Source organism: Lygodium microphyllum, chromosome 19 (genome assembly GCF_053477565.2).
Source record: "Lygodium microphyllum isolate KBCC chromosome 19, Lygodium_microphyllum_v1.1.10, whole genome shotgun sequence".
Lineage (NCBI taxonomy): Eukaryota > Viridiplantae > Streptophyta > Polypodiopsida > Schizaeales > Lygodiaceae > Lygodium > Lygodium microphyllum.
In genome coordinates, this window is record NC_141153.1 from 44,359,802 (window position 1) to 44,380,343 (window position 20,542).

Consider the following 20,542-nt stretch of genomic DNA (forward strand, 5'->3'; position numbering starts at 1 on the left):
AAGAAGACACGGCTCTGCAGTATTCCTTGATGTTAGCCCTCGCATTGAGAGGTGTGGTTGACAAAAAAGGGTGGTTGCACCTCGTAAAGTGGTTATCATTCATGTCTTCAAGGATCCTTATGCAAAACGAGGGAAGCTGGGTTGCCCTCATCACGAGTCTAGCCATAGCACAGCTATCTATTCCTAGGTTAATGTCAAAAAATAGTGAGGGGGTTATGAAGGTTGGGTCTGGGCAAGAAGAGAAATCCTCGAGGAAGCGATTAATAGAAGGGTGTAAGTCTCCTACTCTAAAGGTCATGCATTCCTCGGGAGTTGCTGCATTGACATTGTAGATCTTCATAAATTCATACCTGCCATGCACCCCCTATCGTAATCCACTCTGTGTTTGCGAGGGTAGGACATGTAGGTGGGATCATTCCGTTCTTCCTGTAGTGTGCTGCAGAAGGCCATCCATGCATCAAAATTGGTGTCCCAAATCCTCCTCCGCCACTTTGGCTGCACATCATAACCTTGGATGATTTTGGGAACCTGATAGACCTTGTCTTGCCTGTAGTGTGTGGGCTCCCACATCCATTGTGCAATGATGATGCTCTGCTCCTCGACCCATTGGTTTGCTAGAGTACTGCCCAAACAAATGATTCCTTCCACTACTTCCAGGGGTAAGAATCGGTTTAAGGCCCATGGGGGTAGAGGAAGGGGAAATCGAAGGGTCAGCATTGGAGCTCTTGTTATTGCCAGATTGTCAGCTCCTGTGGCTAGTTAACGAGATGGTGATCCTTGCGTGGCGGCATGGGCTCGTTAGGAAGCTGCTCTAGTCATGCATGGTCCTGCGGCTAGTTAACGAGATGGTGATCCTTGCATGGCGACATGGGCTCGTCAGGAAGTTGCTGTGGTCGTGCATGCACCCTCTACTGGACTTGTTCCACAAGTTCTTGTCTTCTTCTTCTTGCAGCAATAATGCACTTGGGAACCTAGGTACCCTCCAGCTCTTCAAGGGGTAGATTAGGTAAGGGCGGACTGGCCTCTTTGATTTGTGGTTCTCCTTTGAATGCTTGCTTGAGGTTAGAGCCCTTCCATAGAGAGCTGGATTGGGGGTGGATGGAGCTGCTCTTGTTCCTCAAATCCAAGTTCCCTAAGCTCATTGGTGGAAAGGCTGGCTTGTCGCAAGTAGCTACGTTGCTACTCCTTGGTTATGCCCATGCTGGTTGGAAATGTGTGCTCTTGCACACCATATCTTAAAGCTCTGGTTGTCAATTCTAGCTTCCTCCTCATTCTCTCCACCGATTCCTTGCCTTCAACTTGTGTGACATGAAGCGCAATGCTAAAAAAGGCTTGCCTCCGCGTGTTGGAGCACTCTTCAACGGCCTCAGATCTGGACTTTGTGAGCACCATCTCACATTCTAATATTTTTAGGCGCTCTGTTAGTCCCCGCACTCTTTCAAGGTTGTGTTCCTCCCAATGCTGTGTCTTTTCTTCCATGTTCGCCTTACCCCTCTCCATCTCCTGAGACAACATTATTACCATCTGATTGCTGCTCGCTCCAGATTTCCATCATCTGGGACTTCTCTTTATCTTGGTGGTTCATTAGCTGCTCCTCGGCTATCCTCCTACCTTGCTCAGCTACACAATACTGTTGGTAGGCTTCTACGATCCATTTTGATAGGTCTTTAGTGGTTTGCATATAACTTTCAAGCTCTGCCTGATGTAGCTTCCTTTTGGTCATGGCCATGGCCATTATTGCCTCCACCTCCTCCCGGGGCATTCTTCAAGTCATCTTGTAGGCTTCATGTGGCTTTGTCAATGGCCTTGTCCCTCATTTCTGACATGGCTTCTATTTCTCTCTCCAACCTTCCTTGCTCTTCCATTGCCGACCATAGCTGGAATACCCGGGCATCCTCCTGTTCTTGGCGTCGTTCTTTTGGTGCCTGGTCTTCTTCTTGCAGGCTTTCCTGTAGTTTTGCATGCATAGCTTCCACCTGTGCCATTTGCTGCTGAAGCTCAACATATTGCTGGATGAGCCACTTATGGTCCCGCTGCTCTGCCATCAAGTCTTGGGCTTCATCCTCTAGTGTTTGCCTTGGGCGATCTTCATTTTATTGAGACTTCTTTTCTTGGGCACCGAGTTGCTCTTTCAAGCTCCAAATTTCTTTCTGATGCTCAGAGGCTTGCCGTGCCATTTCTAGTTGAAGGGCTGCAATGACCTCTCTTTCAGCCTCTAGCTCCACAACAACGGCCTTCTTCTCTTCCTTGGCCCTCTCTAGTTGGGCTAGAAGTTCAGCCACATAGGCATGATAGTCCGCAGCTGGGAGCATCATTGGCAGTGCTGTGGTGGATGCTTCCAGCTTTTGCCGCTTGGGGTCCTGCTTGGACTCGGCGTCTGCCGCCGCTGATAACCTTTTGGCTCCTGCCCTTGGCGCCATTTCTTGCACTTTTGCGACTAGGAATTGCATCATGGACATGAGCTGAGTGGTGTCCATGGCAGACACTGGCTCCTATGTGGTGGAGGAGGTGGTGGTGGTTTGAGGTGTGAGAGTTGAAGGGAGGGGGTGCAACGGGGCCTTGCCCTTTCTCATGACGACTAGGGCTACTTCAGCTTTGCCGCTTGGTTCTGCCTTTGTGCCGTGGGCTCAAGGTGGCCATTCCTCTCTGGAACCGTAGGCCTCCTCTACAGACCTCTACATGGCCTCCGCCATGTCTCCATCTTCCTTTCTTTTTAGCTCTTGTGCCTCCCTCTCAGCTCTTCTCTTTCTCTCATCTTCGGCCCTCTTGGACTCTTTTTGGGCCTTCCTCAACTCGGCCCATTCATTCCTTGTCATCGTTTCTTTTGTCTCCTTCTGCAACTTTGATGGGGTTCCCTTTGCATGTGCCTTCTGCTCTCCTTGGTCGTGGACTGCATCTCTTGCTCTTTCTTATCACTTATAGTCCTTTTGCTTGATTGCACCTGTTCACGGTGAGGTAGTCAATCACAGGTTTCCCCTACTCTCTCTCCACCTTCCTCTATATCCATCAAGGCCTCCTGGATGATGGCCATTAGGATCCCACCAAACCTGATGGTGGATGCTTTGGAGGTGGACTTCCTTCAAGAAGCTGATCTTGATGTGGAGGTTGGGGATTCTCCTCCTTCTACCGTTCTACCAGTGGTCAAAGCTTTCAATGAGCTTTCAATAGTTTTGCACACGAAGGCATTCCAATCTATTTCGTCTCTGGGGATCTTGCTGCGATGCTCTTCAACAACGGCACCCCGCTTCTATTCATAAGGGCATTGTACCTTTGACTGGAGAAGAGAGTATGGAATATCTTTGTGAAAGGGAGAGACGAATCGAAGCTTGGACTCAAGAGCTATGGCGGGAGAGCAAGAGCAAGAGAGAGAGACAAGAAATGGGAACTCCAACAGTCACAATGTGTGACCGGGCCTTCCTTTATTCAAATTGTCACTAAAAGAATAAAGAATAAAGTGACGGTGACGGGCGCTCGCCACCTGGAGTGTGCAGTGGCGGTGACTGTCACTGTAGTAATACACGGGCAGCTAGGTGGAGGCGCCTTTACCCCCAACAACCTCCCACTTAAAGGCGAATCTTCCCTAGTGAGGAGTGAAAAGAAAAAGAAAAAAAAAAGACAGTACAACATGTACACATGTACAATAGGATGAGGAAAGACGTCATCTCATCCCACGCCCATCAACCTCCTGAGGAAGGCAAAGCACTCTGTAGAGAGGCTTTTCGTGAGCAGATCTACAGGATTTTGGTCAGTCGAGATCTTGACAAGGTCAACAGACTTGTCCTCAACGACCCCACGTATGAAGTGATACCTCACCTCAATGTGTTTCGTCTTCGCATGGAAGACCGAATTCTTGGCTAATTGAATAGCACTCATAGAATCTGAATGTAGTGTAGGGATAGCATCAATACCAAGGTCAGCAACCAAACGACCCAACCAAATGGCCTCCTTGCAAGCCTTAGTGGCTGCAACATACTCGGCCTCTTTAGTAGAAAGGGCCGTGCATTTCTGCACCCTGGACATCCAAGAAACAGCACCTCCAGCATATGTGAATACATAGCTGGAAGTGGACTTCCTACTATTTGCATGTCCTGCATAATCAGAGTCAGTGTACCCCACGACTCCTGTATCCTGGCTGCCATAGCATATGCACATATCTGCAGTGCCCTTCAGGTATCTCATGATACCCTTCACGGCTTCCCAAGGCTTCTTGCCACGTGTAGCCATATAGTGTGCCACAACACCAATTGCAAAGGCAATATATGGACGAGAGGCTATCATGGCATACATAAGACTACCAACTGGGGATCCATAGGGAATCTTGGCCATCTCGGCCTTCTGCTCTTCTATCTGCGGACAATCAGTCTGTGATACCTTCACATAAGAAGGCAATGGACAGCCAATAGGCTTTACATCCTGCATGCAGAAGCGCTCAAGGACTTTATGAATGTACTCTCTCTGTGACAAGTAGAGGAGTCCCTGATGCCTGTTGTGTGTAATACGCATACCAAGTATGTGAGCCAGATCTTTCATCTCAAAGCTCTTCTTGAGCTGAGCCTTAAGAGCATCTAGCTCATCATGAGCTTTCCCTGCTATCAACATATCATCCACATAGAGTACCAAAATCAATAAAGAACCATCACGACCTTTCTTCTGTAAAGACACGGATCCATAGCACTCCGGCTATAGACATGTGACTGCATAAAGGCATCAAACTTATGATACCACTCCCTAGGTGCCTGTTTCAAGCCATAAAGACTTTTCTTCAATTTGCACACTAGGTGCTCCCTGCCAGGTTCTGCAAAGCCCTTAGGCTACTCCATATAAATCTCATCATGCAAGTCCCCATGTGAGAAAGCCGTCTTGACATCCATCTGGTATAAATCCAAGTCAAGTTGAGCAACCAAAGCCAAGACTAAGCGCAGGTGGTCATCTTAACTAGAGGAGAAAAGACCTCATCAAAGTCCACACCATGCTCCTGCTTAAAACCCTTTGCTACCAATCTAGCCTTGTATGCCAGCTTGGGGTGTCCAGGGGTACTTTTTAGCTTGTACACCCACTTGCATGGCAAAGCCTTCTTGCCCGTAGGCAAGGAAACCAAATCCCAAGTCTCATTCTTATGCAAGGAGTCTATCTCAGACTGCATAGCCCTCTCCCAGGAGTGACTGTTACCCCTGCGCATAGCCTCATCATAACTGAAAGGCTCTCCTGCATCTGTAACCAAGACATAATGCATCGAGGACTGAAATCTATCAGGTGGACATCTGTCTCTAGTAGACTGTCTCACGGCAGGCTCTGCTGCGTGCCCAGCTACCTGTCCAATGCCCTGACCATGAGCATTTGCTGTAGCTGTAGGCTGTCCAACTGGTTGTGCGGGAGCTCGCGGCTCCTCGTGAAATATGACCCTGCGGATCTCAACAACTCTCTCAGGCTGCCTGTGCATCTTGTCTTCATGGAAGACTACATCATGACTGCGGATGACTTTCCACGCCTGCAGATCCCAGAGACGGTAACCCATCTCGCATGCATCCCCATAACCAAGGAAAATGCATTTGACACTCTTAGGATCCAGCTTACTTCTCTTGTCCCTGGGCACATGGCAAAATGCCTCATATCCAAAGACACGGAGATGCGCATAAGAGGGAGGTTTTCCAGTCCATACCTCCTCTGCAACCTGGAAATACAAACCACTAGAGGGTGATCTGTTTATGACATGCACAGCTGTACTAACTGCCTCAGCCCAAAAGCTCTGTGGTAGGCCTGCATGGCTAAGCATACTGCGTACATGCTCCTGGGTGGTTCTATTCATCCGCTCAGCCAAACCATTCTGGGGGGGGTGTAGGGGGGCAGTCAACTGACGCTTAATATCCCTCTCATCACATAGCTGCTCAAAATCACGTGAGACATACTCACCCCCATTATCTGTCCTTATGCATTTTAGCCCATACCTAGACTGGTTCTCAACCAATGCAAGCCATCTCTGAAACACAGCCAAGACATCGGATTTCAGCTTAATGGGATAAGCCCAAACTTTTTGTAAAAAATCATCTATGAACGTAACAAAATACTTTGCACTACTCATAGACTGACAAGGCATGGGCCCACAGAATGTACCAATGCCAAGGGGTCACTCATGCGTGGCCTACCAGACTTTTTATGCATAGACCTAGTCTGCCTGCCATAAAGACAATGCTCACATGAATCAAAACATGCATAATCAAGGGGCGGTAAGTACTGCAAACCAGAAAGCATTTTCATTCCCTTCAAAGACATATGGCCCAAATGGGCATGCCAAAGAGATACATGTGGGATAGAACCCACAGACAAAACATGATCAAGGGAAGAAGTTGATACAATCAAGGGATAGAGGTTGCTAGCCTTGGCACCTTGCGCAATCACAAGTCTGCCACGAGTGATCTTCCATGCAGAGTCTCCAAAACATACATGAAACACTGGGTTCCGTGCCACTGCAATGGCACTCTGACTGTCAGTGAACAAAGGAGTAGGCTCAGTAACAGATACATCCAAATCAGCTAGCAAGCATCTAAGCCATACGCATTCAACTGTGGTAGTGAAAGCTGCCTTGTATTCAGCTTCACATGACGATGTGGCAACAGTGGATTTTTTCTTGCTAAGCCAAGAAATGCAAGAAGAGCCAAGAAAGAAACAATTGCCACTAGTGGAGTGACGTGTATCATAATCACCAGCCCAATCAGAATCATTGTAAGCATGTAACTGCAGTGGTCCCCCCTTGGCATAAAGCAACCCAAGAGAACGAGTACCCTGCAAGTAGCGAAAAACACGCTTGACAGCTTGCCAATGCGACATACGTGGCTAATGCATATACATGCTCAAAGCTGAAACTGCAAACTATATGTCTGGCCTAGTATTGCATAGATAGATAAGACATCCAACTGCAGGAGCATATGTATGTATATCAAACAAATCACTGTCATCATGTAATGACAGTTTCAGTCTAGGTTCCATGGGAGTACAAACTGGCTTGCAATCCTGTAAGCCAAACTTCTCAAGAAGCTGCCCAATATACGTTGAGTGTGATAGCCCAATACCTCGAGCATTATGTATGAACTGGATGCCCAAGTAGTAATGCAAAACTCCCAAGTCAGACATGTCAAAAGTTTGCTGCAAATTTTGTTTGAATGCTGAAATCTGATCAGCATGTGTTCCAGTGAGCAAAAGGTCATCAACATAAAGACATATAATCAGCATAGATCCCCCTTCTTTACATATGTAAAGGGTAGACTCATATGAGCTGTTTAGAAACCCCTGACCAAGCAAGAAAGCATCTATTTTTGCATACCAAGCTCTAGGAGCTTGTTTCAAACCATATAGTGCCTTTTTGAGCTTGCATACCAAATGTTTTGAGCCTTCAACTGCAAAACCAATGGCCTGCTGTACATAAACTTCAGGACCCTTGGTCTACTACAAGACGGAGTGTAATCTTGCAGACTTGTTTACGAAGGCGCTTCCTAGGCTTTACTTCGATAGCACTCCAAATCCCTTTGCCTTTTGCTGTGAGAGTGGGTGTTAGAGTTTGTCATTCCCTGGACAGGCAAGTGTAGATCTAAGCAGTTTCCAGCAGCTGTACTAGGCAATCCACATGGTAAGTCTACGTGGCAGGTCGGACAGCTTTTGTCCAGTTGGCTGCATTTAAATGCTTTGGGGTTCTAGGCTTGTGGAAGTGGCCCTTGTTGAAGGTAAAGGGAATATTTCTTGGTTGACTAATGAAGGTTCATAATATGGTAGGTCGAATAGGCTGACCAAACCACCTTCGTAGGCTATAAAGGGAGATCCCTCTAAGCCATCATTTCAAATAGGCTGACCAAACCACCTTTGTAGGCTATAAAGGGAGATCCCTCTAAGCCATCATTCATCTATATTTCACCCAGTTGGATCCCAAGTTTGATTCTTAGTAATAGAATCTAATCCAGCTTGCATAGCTGCCATCCAATGCACACTGTGTTGTGCATCCTCATAACATTCAGGCTCTTCATTATCAAAAGTACTTGCTGCTATAATAAACTCCATGGTATGTGCCAAATCATGCAAACGAGTTTGCCTTCTAGTACGACCAGCCATGGGTGCATCCAAAGGACTATCTTGCATAGTCTGCAAATACCATCTAGGTAGCTGTCTAGCGTCCTAACTGTGTGCAAGCTCTTCCTGAATTTCAGTTTCAGCATGATGCTGAATATTCCGATCAGCCAATGGCTGAATTTCTGCACTTTCCATAGGAGCAGTTGGCTGAACATTAGGTTCATTTTCTGAACCTCCAGCTGAATCACCAAAAGTAATGGGCAGCAGCCCTTCAAAAACATCACGAGCAGCCTGATATGTATCCAAACCAGCCAAGGATAATTCTGATTTTTCATCAAAAATAACATCCCTGCTGACAAAAACCTTCTTTGTAATGGGATCATAGAGTCTGTAGCCTTTGCTCTCATTGCTATATCCCATAAAAATGCACTTAACAGCCTTGTTGTCCAATTTTTTTCTAAGTACGTGTGGAATATGGGCATAGGCAAGACACCCAAAGGTACGAAAGTGACCAACAGAAGGTTTACGACTGTTCCAAGCCTCAAAAGGTGTGATGGTCTTCAAGGCTTTGGTAGGGCATCTGTTCAAAATATGGCAAGCACACATGACTGCTTCCATCCAAAAACTATGAGGCAAGCTCTTTGCCTTCAGCATACATCTGGCCATCTCTATGAGTGACAGATTCTTCCTCTCTGCTACCCCATTCTGCTGTGGAGTATAAGCTGTAGTATACTGATGGACTATGCCCTTCTGCTGCAAAAAAGAATTCAGCATAGAGGACATGTATTCCCCCCCTCGGTCCGAACGAAGAGTCTTAATCTTGCATCCAGATTGGTTTTCAATAAGTGCACTGAAAGCCAAAAATGCATCATACACTTCTGACTTCTTTTTCAAACAGTAGACCCAGCAAAAACGTGTAAAGTCATCAATGAATGTCACAAAATAATAACAACCGCCCAATGACATGGTCTGCATAGGCCCACAAACATCTGAATGCACCAACTGCAATCTGGTTGTTGCTCTGAAAGCAACATCACGAGGAAATGAGAACAGATGCATTTTCCCCAAAATGCATCCCTCGCATAAGTGCTCAGGAGGTATCTCCAAGGGAGGTAAGCCATCCAGCATCTGAGTACGCTGCAAAAGCATCAAGCTGCCAAAGTTTACATGCCCCAAACGAGCATGCCATAACTCCACCTGTATCATAGCAGGAGTAAGAGTGGATGTCAAGTATGCCGACTGATCTACTAAAAGAGCATCCAACTCATATAAACCATGACACAAAGATCCTGTCAAGACCAAAGTCATGCATTCTTTTTCTCTAACCATGCAACGGTCATCATCAAAGGTGACCTACCACAACGTGCCAAAGAAGAAATAGAAAGCAAATTCTTCTTGATTCCAGGCACAAACAAAGCATCCTGCAGGCGGAGAATAGAGCCATCAATGGCTGTGAGCTGAATCTCCCCAATACCACGAACAGGGTATGATGCATTATTGGCACACTGTACCGATTTCCCAACGGGAGGTGCACTAACTGAAGCAAACAAATCTCTGCGATATGTAATATGTCTAGAAGCACCACTGTCAAAGAACCAAGTGTCAGCATCCTCTGTAGAGCTAAGTGCTCTATCGGCCCAAGAGATGTCATAACTGCAAGTGTAAAAACAATAGTCTCTGTCCACAACAAAGGACGCGGACTCACTAGCAATGGAAGGAGTAGTAGAAACAGACATTCGTGACTCCTTCTTCTCTCTGGCAATGCGCTTCCTGCACTCAGTGATATAGTGGCCAGGCTTCTTACAATAATGACATTTTCCTTTTTTCGCTTGCGTCCCCCCTTGTGTCTGATTCTGCGATGTGCCCGAAGTGCCAGAACTCTGTGGAGCATTTTTCACCTTGCTGTTTTTGCCTTTCTGTCTTGCCACAAAAGCCTGCTCAGAGACTATAGCATCCACACCACTATTTTTCCGTGTTTGCTCCTCTAGAAGCAAACTAACCAGCTGAATAAAAGTGAGTGGGTGCTCAGTAATCCTCATGGTGAGGTTCAATGCAGTATGAAAAGACAAGTACGAAGGAGGTAAGGAATTCAAGGTGGTGGATATCAACTGTGCATCTGAAAAATACTCATCTACATTCATGAGCTGCTCCCTCAAGTCCTGAATCTTATTTAAGTGATCCTGCATAGAATCACCTTCATGCATCTTCAGAGTTTCCAACTCTTTCTTCAAGAAAGAGATCCGAGTCTCATTCTTTCCTGCAAACATATGCTCCAAATTCAACCATGCATCTCGTGAAGAAGATGCCGAACGGATATGAGGTATGATGGACCACTGAACTACCAGAGCAATCAGCGACAAGGCCTGTGCATCACGTGTATCCCAAGCTTTTTGAGCTGCAGTTCTTGGAGGAAGTGGCTGAGGTGGAGTGGACTGAGGTCCCCGTTGTCCACGTGCGCCATGGGGAGGAGAAGTAACGAGAGCTACAACTCTCGGTCGAGTTTCCTCTCCACTGACATAATCCCATAAATTATTGGCCACTAATACATTCTTCATCATGAATGACCAAAGCGAATAGTTGTTTCCATCCAATCTGTCTTCCTTGGATACATACGTAAAGACATCACCTCCCTGATTTGCCATGATGACAAATTTCCAAAGACAAAATGAGCAATGTCAAAGCAGTATGAACTGGAAACCTGCAAATTTCCAGAAATTGCAGCAAACACATTTCTGCAATTAATGTGCAAGGGCGTACTCTGTCAGAAAAAAACTGTCTTTTAATGCACGCTTCCCAAGGTGCAAACAGTGCACTGCAACACTGTTATATCAAAATCCCCAAAATTTTTGCCAAAATTTCTGTCAAAACAGTCTTTCTATGAGACTGTACCAGCAGTTCATATGCAATTGTCCCCAAAATACACAAAAGCCCCAAATTTTTGATGGTCCAATCCAGAAATTTGCATGAAATTTATCTCACACCTGTGCTGTGCCTGCCGCGTATGAACCTCCTCTTCCAGAACTTTGTTCTGGGCTGAAATTAAAAATTTTGTTTAAAATGTACCTGACGTGGAGCAGGCTGACGTGCTGGTCAGACGGCATAGGCGGACTGCTAGTCGCTAGTCAAATGTAGGCAGACGTGCTGATGTGTAGCAGACAGGCGGCGCAAGAAACGGGGCCCTGGCATTTGACGACGTGGAGCCCTGGCGTCTGACGGATAGGATGACAGGCGGCGCAGGAAGCTGCGCGCTGGCGGACGAGTAGGTTGACGCGAGCTGCAACTGGCGGGTGGCGCTGGCGACTGGAGACGACCAACTAAACCTGCGCTGGCGAGCTGAAGGCTGTCGACGTCCAGGCCTGCTGGCAAAACTGACGAGCGTAGGGGCATGTTGAGCAGGCACAGGGCAGAGAGTGGCTCTTGGCTGAGATGGCGATGCCTACAGGTGCAGCGGCAGCACGCAGGTACAGGGCGAGACTGACGGGAGCTTACGAATAGGATCAGGTGTTGCTGGCGGGTAGATGAGCTGCGGCTCGACTGGGCAGAGCTGGCGGGGGCTGCAGACAGTAGACTGAAGACTGCTCTGATACCAAATGTGAGATGGAAGGATCGAGGTGCAGCCGGGATTCAGTAGACAGTGTGAGAGTGAGAGACAGAGTTGAAGCACGACACCCAAGAGAATAGACTGAATGAGTGTAACCAGAAAGTACAAAGTACAACCCTTAAACCTTAGGGTTGTAGGGGGTGTTCACACCCGACACACACTAAGTGCCCAATTGTGTGTAACATAAGCACATAAGTACATACGACAATAAGACCATAAGTCTGGGGGAAAAAACCTCTCCTACCGAGAGTAAAAAGTGCCCCAGTGTCCTACTGATCGACACTCCCATATGAGCGTAGGCGTAAGTGAGGCGTGAGTCAAATACCCAACAAACGGCACCAAAACTAATGCATGATGATTTTAGGCAAAGGCATGTATTCTAATGTGCTACTAGCTCTCGTTTTCATTAATTGGCATCTAGTGAAGTACGACTTTGCACAATAGTTCTCATTTTTAGTAATTTATGTATACATTCTATTCAGTTGACATGTTTGCTAACGGAAAATTTATGTGGCATGAGCCCAGGGTATAGTCTAACAGTTGCCACCGAAAAAAAACAGACAATACTGCATTATACTAGTACATATGAGCAAATACATAACACAAACAAGGGGCTAAATTATGTGTAAAGATAATGTGCTATCTAGCTCTTTTCTTTCATTTCATGGTACCAATTTATATGTGCAAATAGATAACACAACAAAGGGGCAGACTTTTGTATACATATCAATCCTACCCAACTCTTTTCTTTTATTTTCAAAATATCCTTTGTGCTACCTTTTTATCACATTGGCATTCTCTTTGATCATAAGATATGGAAATGGGTGAAATGTTGCATACTTCAATTGATCTAAAGTCACAAGCCAATTGCACAACCAGTAACACATATCCCTTGGCGGGTAGTTTGTAATCTCTTTCGAAATCTAGTCTTTTTCACAATACCATAAGTTCCAATAGGATTGTGTATACACTTGTAATCACTATTATCTAAGAGCATTGTGTTTGCGAGTGTGTCTTCAAGCTAGTCATCCCAAGCCTATATTCACAAGTAAAACAATCCCTTTATATGTGCAAGAAAGAAAATAGAATATAGAATTAAACAACCAAAAATATGAAAGAACACAGAGAAAGGAAAGTAAACATCCATTTGCTTCAAGAAAGTTAAGAAACAAGAAGTGGGAAATGATAAAAGAAGAGAAGGGAAGGAATACCTTCTTTTTGAGTTAAAGAAGAACCTGCCCCCTTTCTTGTTAGTGCATGCAATGTTCCTTTACTCATAGATAGAAGAAAATGCCTCCTTCCTTGTTTTTCTTATGGTTGCAAATTTTTAATCGATTATAAATTTCAAGCCCATGTACATAAAGTAATATAGAGAAAGATTACCTTATTTTAATTCTCTATTTTACTACTATAAGTGCTATTGTATGTCCCTGCATGCATGTCTATACATGACTATAGATGTAGCTATATGCAACATTGTAAGCATGGAAAATTGAAAATTTAATGCATTATTAGATGCACATTTTGCAATACATTCTAACACAACAAAAGCTTTTCTTTAAGAAAAAATAAATAAATAAAGAACTAAACTAACAAAACTTTGAAAGAAAGGAAAAAAAAATGTTGATGTGCTCAACCAATTGCTAAATGGTACTATGGTCTATACAAATCTATGAGTCTCCATGGCAATAATGAGATATTGTGGATTGAGTTCCTTGCAAACCATTGGGCCAAGTTTAGAGATAGGTAGGCATATTATTGCACAAAAAGTAATCAAGGTGCCTTGGACAACGATACTCAAATCATAGAGACAACTATAAAATAGTATTAAACCCTAGCCATCAAGGCATCTTGGATACCCATACTGAAAGTAAGAAAATAATTTCAACTACAGAAAAACAACAATGATATTTTTTACAAACTCAATTCCCAATACATTGAGTAGCAACACACACAATCCATAGTAGTAACACACACAATCCATAGAATGCAATGCCTCCCAATATCTGATATAGCCTTTAGCCCCAAAAAAATGAGAACACATGGTCTTATCTACAAATTAAACCATTTTTTGATCAAGCCAAACATTGACAACTTGAGGAGACAAATTTGAAGAACAATAACTTCATGAAATAAAGTTGGAAAACCTAGAAAGGATTGACAAGCCTTGAAATTCAAAGAAAAGAAGCACACACAAGACAAGACCACACACTTACTCAACATTTCAAGAAGAGTTTGAGTAGGTGCAAAACAAGGTCAATGTTTTAGTTGGTGGGAGTATATTTGTGTTACATGTTATCAATGCATGCGCCATTGATTGTTGTGGGTGATGTTCTTTTTGGCAAGCATAGGCTCTTTGGCAGGGCTAAGTTCCCTCTAGTTCCAAGGGATAGGTGGATAATGCTAAAAGGTGAAATTTTGGCTACAGTTAAGGATTTTACAATGGTGGATAGGGTCTTCAAAGTCATTTGTAAAGGACTTTCTCTTGTGTAAGGCAGAAATGTCTTGAAACTAGCCTTGTTTCAAGAAACCGTTCTCTCTTAGTTGACTCATTAGGTTTTAGGACATACACATTTTACTCTAGTCTTGTATTAAGCACATCAAACAGAGTTCCAAGCTCCCAACAACCATATCAAAACTCTTCACTTCATCAACTACATTGTTGTCAACTCTTAATTTAATGCTTACTTTGCAATCTAGGCATGCCCTTGTGAGTTTTTATCACCTTGTTATTCTATAACAATATATGCCTTGCTAATGAACTCCTTTAAAAATGAGATGAGAAGTTTGATTGATAGGTAGTTATACTAAAATGGTTAAGTCAAGTGCACTAAATGTGTGAAGGCACCAAAGAGCCACCAAGTTGAGAGTTGAATTCACGATGTTGACCAACTTACACACACCTTTTTTTGTTAATAAGATAAACGATTGTGTGGGAAACTCCAAATTGGGATGAAAACCCATTGATAAAGAACAAGAAAAATTCTACAATGCCCTATGTAAAGAGTAGAATGCAAAAGGTTACAAGATGCAAATTTGTGCTACTCATTTATGATGGGGTAGGTAGACAAAAGTTTCCAGGAAGGGAATTGTACTAAAGCGAAAAACAACTTGGCAATAAGAACGTAATAGTCATCAAGGATGAAATAAGACTCCTTAAGAATGATTAGAAAAAGCATATGATAATACTTCTCATCTTGGAAGGTAAAGCCATTTAGAATAAGGACTTAATATACTCATCATCAACATGGCCTTGCTATATAGCATGGATTGATATACAACATTAGACAAACCATACTCATCATCAGCATGGCCTTGCTATATAGCATGGATTGATATACAACATTGGACAAAACCATCTTCGAGGGACATAATTGAATTACACACTATTGACTAGGCCACCAGTGCTGCTTGGTGTGACCTTGCTCGACAAGCTAAAAAATGTGGAAGGGTAAAAAGGAGGGTTGGTAATGAACTTAGTGGGCATGAAAATGCTAGTACAAATGCTGTGTGACCCAAGCAGGCACCTATACAGTTTGGGAACCAAATCCAAGTAATCTTGTATTTAAAAGTAAGTGTGTAGTGACTAGTCCCAGTGAAGACTGAGATCCTCAATTCTCTCTTCCACATCCACTTAGAGAATATCTTGAGAGAAACACTAAGACTGCAAGAGAATATCTTGAGAAACACTAAATCCTCCGATCCCCCAAAATGACTCGTTGATCGCATGGTGGCATAGGAATGGCCAAGTAGGGAAGGTGTGATGAGGGAGGGACATGACTCATGAGAAACTTTACCGACGGGGGGGCTGTAGGCAAATCCTTTCAATCAGCTTTTGCTTCCTCCGGAGTCTGCACAAGGCCCATTCCTTCTTTATGTCATCCAGAATGCCCCAGACAGAGAGAGAGAGAGAGAGAGAGAGAGAGAGCATTTTGGGCCCAAAAGGAAAACGTGCTAATGCTACCCAGAAGCCTCTCTCTACTTATTACTGCAGGGGGCGAGTGGCCTGTCTCTCTCTCTCTCTCTCTCTCTCTCTCTCTCTCTCCTATGCCTGATATACAGAGGCTGATGTTGATTGTCACTTTCTCTCAGTGTTTTTGCCCAAAAGATGATACACAGTCTGCCATTTTTGCCTGCTGCTGGAGGATACTTTAATTCAAAAACCCTCCTCAATTTCTCTCCATAAACCTATCCTATCATGTCCCCTTTGTGAGGCAACTCTCTCTCTCTTTCTCTCTCAAATCCTTATCCCACCCCTCCCCAATTGAGTGTCACCCTAGTAGTCATCATAACAAGTCTCTACCAGGCTTTCTTTTGATTTTTCCCTAGCTTGGATGTTGATGTCTTGCCTTCTCTTCTGTCATGGAGGCACAGGAAACCATTAACATTGGATTTGCGGCTTCTCCTCTTAAGGATTGCAGATTGTGGGATCATGGCAAAGTGAGCAACCCCTCCAACACATCCAAGGTGGAGTCACCAGAGTTTGAATTCAACATGGGTGGCCTGGCCCTTGATGACCTTACTTCATCTGCAGATGTGCTCTTTCACAATGGGCAGCTCCTGCCTCTTCACAGTCAAGGCCTGCTTCACTTCAGCCTCTCAGACATGGAAGAAGATGATGATCAGCTTGTGTTGGAGCGTGATATCGATACCTGGCGCTTTGTCAATCCATCATCCCATCTCAGGTCAGATACAGAGGACATCAAGTTTGCCTCTTGTAGGATGAATCATGTGCAGGTATCCACCGTGGCTGGTTCTCCAAGATTCACAGGCAGTATGGAGCTGCTCAGATGTTCGAGTTTCGGGTCTCATGGCACTGGATTTTGGGAGTCTACGGCCGAGAAGGATACCGTAGGGGAGAGTAGCAGCTCAAGGGACTCCAATGGCAGCTCAAGGGACTCCAATGGAAGCTCTCAGGATTCCTGCTTCTCGCACGGAGATCTGCGAGATGATCAGTTTGTGAATGGGGGTGTCCGAAAGGCTAGCAGGTCTACTGGCTTGAGATGGAAGGCTGTGCTTGGTGGATTGAGAAAGGCTTCTGAGGGTTGGATGCTTAACAGTAAACCAGGCCGCAAGCACGGTCACAGAGTTGCATTTTCAGAAGATCTTAGCAAGTATAGGGCTCTGGATGCAGCTTCTATTGTGCTTCCTACAAGGGGCCCTGTATCTACTTGTGGCACTAGAAAAGCAGGAGAGCGGCAAAATCATTTTCATAAGATGTCAAGCTTGCAGGAGAGGAAGCAAGAAGTAGGAGGAGACGAAGATTATCATGGTTATGACATGGATGATGATGTTGATGATGAAAGAAAGAAGCTACAGATGGGATCAGGCGCTGCCTTGAAAGATCGATGGCGGACAATCTGTACAAGGAAATTGAAGCCTCTATATGCCAAACTCTCTCAGCTGAAAGGCCTAGAAGGAAGGAAAGGTGGCCTGCTGATGAGATCAATGGAGGACTCATGTGGTGGGGGGCATGCATGTGCAGTACTAGAGGAGGGAACTGACAGCTCGTTTCAAAGGAGTAAGCTGTCTCATTCTCACATCTCTCCTTCTTCTTGCGGTCCAGCAGATAGTCATGACAATCAATCTGACCACTGCAAGCATGCAGACTATAGTCATGGTAATCATAACACTGCTGCGAGTAATGTTGTGTCTCTTGGCATCCATGGCAATGTTGCTCATGCCAGAGATATCACTGGCAGCCATGGCAATCATTCTGATCACTCAAATTCTGTAGACTACAGTCATGCCAGTAGTCCTGTTTGTGCCAGCAAGCGCGGCCATGTGCCTCATGGTAGAAACCATGGTGACACTGATGGCAATATGGCTCATGGTAGACATAATGCTAGCAGCTGCCATGGCAGCATTCCTAGTGGGATTAGCAGAAGCAGCGTTAGCACCATGCAAGAGATGCAGAGTGCCATCCAAGGAGCGATTGCACATTGCAAGGAGTCCATTACAGGGATGAAGCATGCTAAGTCATGCCTAACCCTCAGTGCAGGTTCATCTCTGTCATGAGCCTCTAGGTGTGTGTAGTCTTTGGAACCTTGCTCACCAAGTGATGTAGATGGGCATGGGCACATTTTACTAGGCAAATCTCTCTCTCTCTCTCTCTCTCTCTCTCTCTCTCTCTCTCCAAGAAACTTTCTTGTTAACATATGCTGAGAATATATGGTCTTTGTATTCACTTGTCCAACTACCAACTTTTGAGGGGCTTGCCTCGGACATGCTGCTCCATCCACTTTTGATTTGCTTGAAAACGGCTCTTCTTCCCAACAAGTGGGAAAAAGGAATATACTTGAACTTTCAACCATTTCTATAATTGGAAATTAGCTTAGATAAAATAAGTTTCATTCAAATGTGGGCTATGTTATTGAGGTAGTGTCTATAGGGCATCCAATTAGATCCTTTAAATGTACTCTATATAACTAAGGTAAAGTAAATTGAAAACATCCTAGGGATAATCCTTTGAGAGAATGCAAGAGGAAGAACACCACATTATGTCTCAAAGTAGTTTGTATGCTACTTTAGGGTGGTGCTGGACCCAAGATTTTACTTGATCTTGAAGAGTCTAGCAAGTAAAAGTAGGCAATTCTTTGTAAGTAGGCACTTTAACGTCTAAGCCTAGCAAGTAAAAGTAGGCAATTCTTTGTAAGTAGGCACTTTAACCTCTAAGCCTAGCAAGTAAAAGTAGGCAATTCTTTGTAAGTAGGCACTTTAACCTCTAAGCTTCCACAAATTCCCAACACAATTTAAGATCTTGCACTTCTGTGAAAATTCCATTATGACTAGGCTACATTGAGGGGTAATTTTTTGGCAGTACCACCACTACTCATTCACACCAAGAGAAGGAGAATGGTATTTTTATAATTCATCGAACAACTTACTAGCCCTTGTGAAAAAAGAGGGTCTAGCATAAAAGGAAGAGTCCTAAACAATTAAGGGTGTTCCTCTCTTATTAGCAAATACTATGGAGCCTCAATGAATGACCGCTAGAGGAAATCTTCTCAACTTTCTTTTTAAGTGTGTCGTGCTATTTTTTGTGCATTGTCACTCCCCTTGATTTAGGGTTGTCAGTGTGTTGCCATGCTTAACTCAAACTAGACTTTGTGACAATCTTAGAAGTAAAGGGAACATGGTGTGACATGTTTGTTTGCCTCCTTACTTTTTAAAAATATGGCTACCTTTACTTTAAAAGTCTAGTCAAGGCTCTAGGCATGGCATTACCCTTAGTATTTTTTTGTTAATGCTTCTATGATTACGGTGAATACGATTCCTAAAGCTGTAAGAGTTACACCTCTAATTTTTTATTAGATACTTTCTTCATTGAACCACTACCATCAGGTATTCAATGTAGTGTACTAATTGTGTTGTGCATTTTATTGTTCTTGACCCACCTTTTTAACCTTCTTCAATAAGGGCATGGATGCCCATTATATACCAATTTCAATGTAAGCAAACTCTCCCTTTTTTTGTAACTTCTTTCATCTATTATGATTCTCTACCAGTTTTGCGTAAAGGAGTCCCTAATATTCTAAATTGCAAGAAATCTTAAGGACTTCTCAACATTGCCTAATGCTCTTTTTGTTTGCAACATCACAATAACAACATTTGCACTAGTTCGATTAATTGGGCTGCTTTTAGGCCCCACTATTCTATTTGTATTCACAATTGCTACTAATGTAGGCTAAACATCCTAAAATCTACGTTAATGGGAAATTTCAAGGATTTAAAGAGGAGACAAAAGCAACACAAAAAAATGTATAGTCACTCAGACTAAGTCGATGGGAAAACTCTTGATGAGGAAATAAGAAAGAGAAATCATTTTAAAGGTAAAATATTTACCCATGATAGATGCAAGAATGAAGAGCTAACCATGAGAAGACCTCGTTCCTACTCAAACCAATTCTTAAATGTGATCAATATTCAAAGTGTAAATTCCATTAGTCTTATTACTTAGAGCTTGGGTGGAGCAACTAGGCTTGTTGCCTCATATAACTTTTAGACATGTTTCTTTTTTGGCTCATCTTTTAGCCTAACTTTTAAAAATGCCCCTTCTTTGTTGCCTCCAAAGGTAGCTCCGTGGCATGATGTTCAAGCTTTCTCTTCTTCCACCACACGTCACCACATCATCATAAGCAACTCTAAGAGGAGAAGGAGGAGGAGATCCTAATGATGATGATGACTTGAAAAGGAGCAAAATGCGTCTCACACACTCTCTCATTCCCTTGTTCCCACTTAGGTAGAAAGTAGCGAAAAGAAAAGCCAAGAGGGATTGGGAGCTCCCTTTACCCATGCACTATGCTTATCAAGTATTAGCTCTCTTAAGTCATTTAAAAACATTTCAAGCATGGTTAACATGCCAAATATGTGATGAAAATCTCTAGAAATGATTTGAAGGTAAAAACTGTGGCTTTCAACATCTAGAATTTTACATGAGGACCCTAAAGCATAACCCATTCACAATCTAACTTGTTTTAAGTAGTTATGTTATGTTAACCAACCTAAATCTATAGCACTTTGGCTTGATAGTTCACCACATGTAAATCCTATATACCATGTATATTCAAGGCCTAATTTAAACTACTAATATGTGAGTTTTTATTAAATAAAACACACTCCTTTTCTATTTAATCTGTGAGTACCCCTTTATGTGCAACCCTCATATGTAAAAAATAGTATTTTAAAAATCCCTTCTTTTGAACCCACGTTATGTTTTTACATATTTATGAGTGACTCCCCCAAGATTTTGGTTCTAATAGGGATCTGCTTAACACGTGTTGGAATTCTAGTAATCCAACAGAAAGTAACAGTTGTCATTTTAATGTATTTCAACTAAGAAAAGGATGGCTATTAAGTTCATTGTGTTCTAAACGAGAGAATTCT

General features: G+C 43.6%; 1 protein-coding gene across 1 annotated transcript; it reads left to right on the forward strand.

The window, feature by feature from the left end:
* The first annotated feature begins 15,490 nt into the window (after nt 1-15,490).
* Nucleotides 15,491-17,958, forward strand: LOC148019806 (uncharacterized). Its single transcript, XM_087699983.1, has one exon. The coding sequence runs from the start codon at nt 16,019-16,021 to the stop codon at nt 17,672-17,674; it is 1,656 nt and encodes a 551-aa protein (XP_087556109.1). The 5' UTR covers nt 15,491-16,018; the 3' UTR covers nt 17,675-17,958.
* Nucleotides 17,959-20,542: the final 2,584 nt, after the last annotated feature.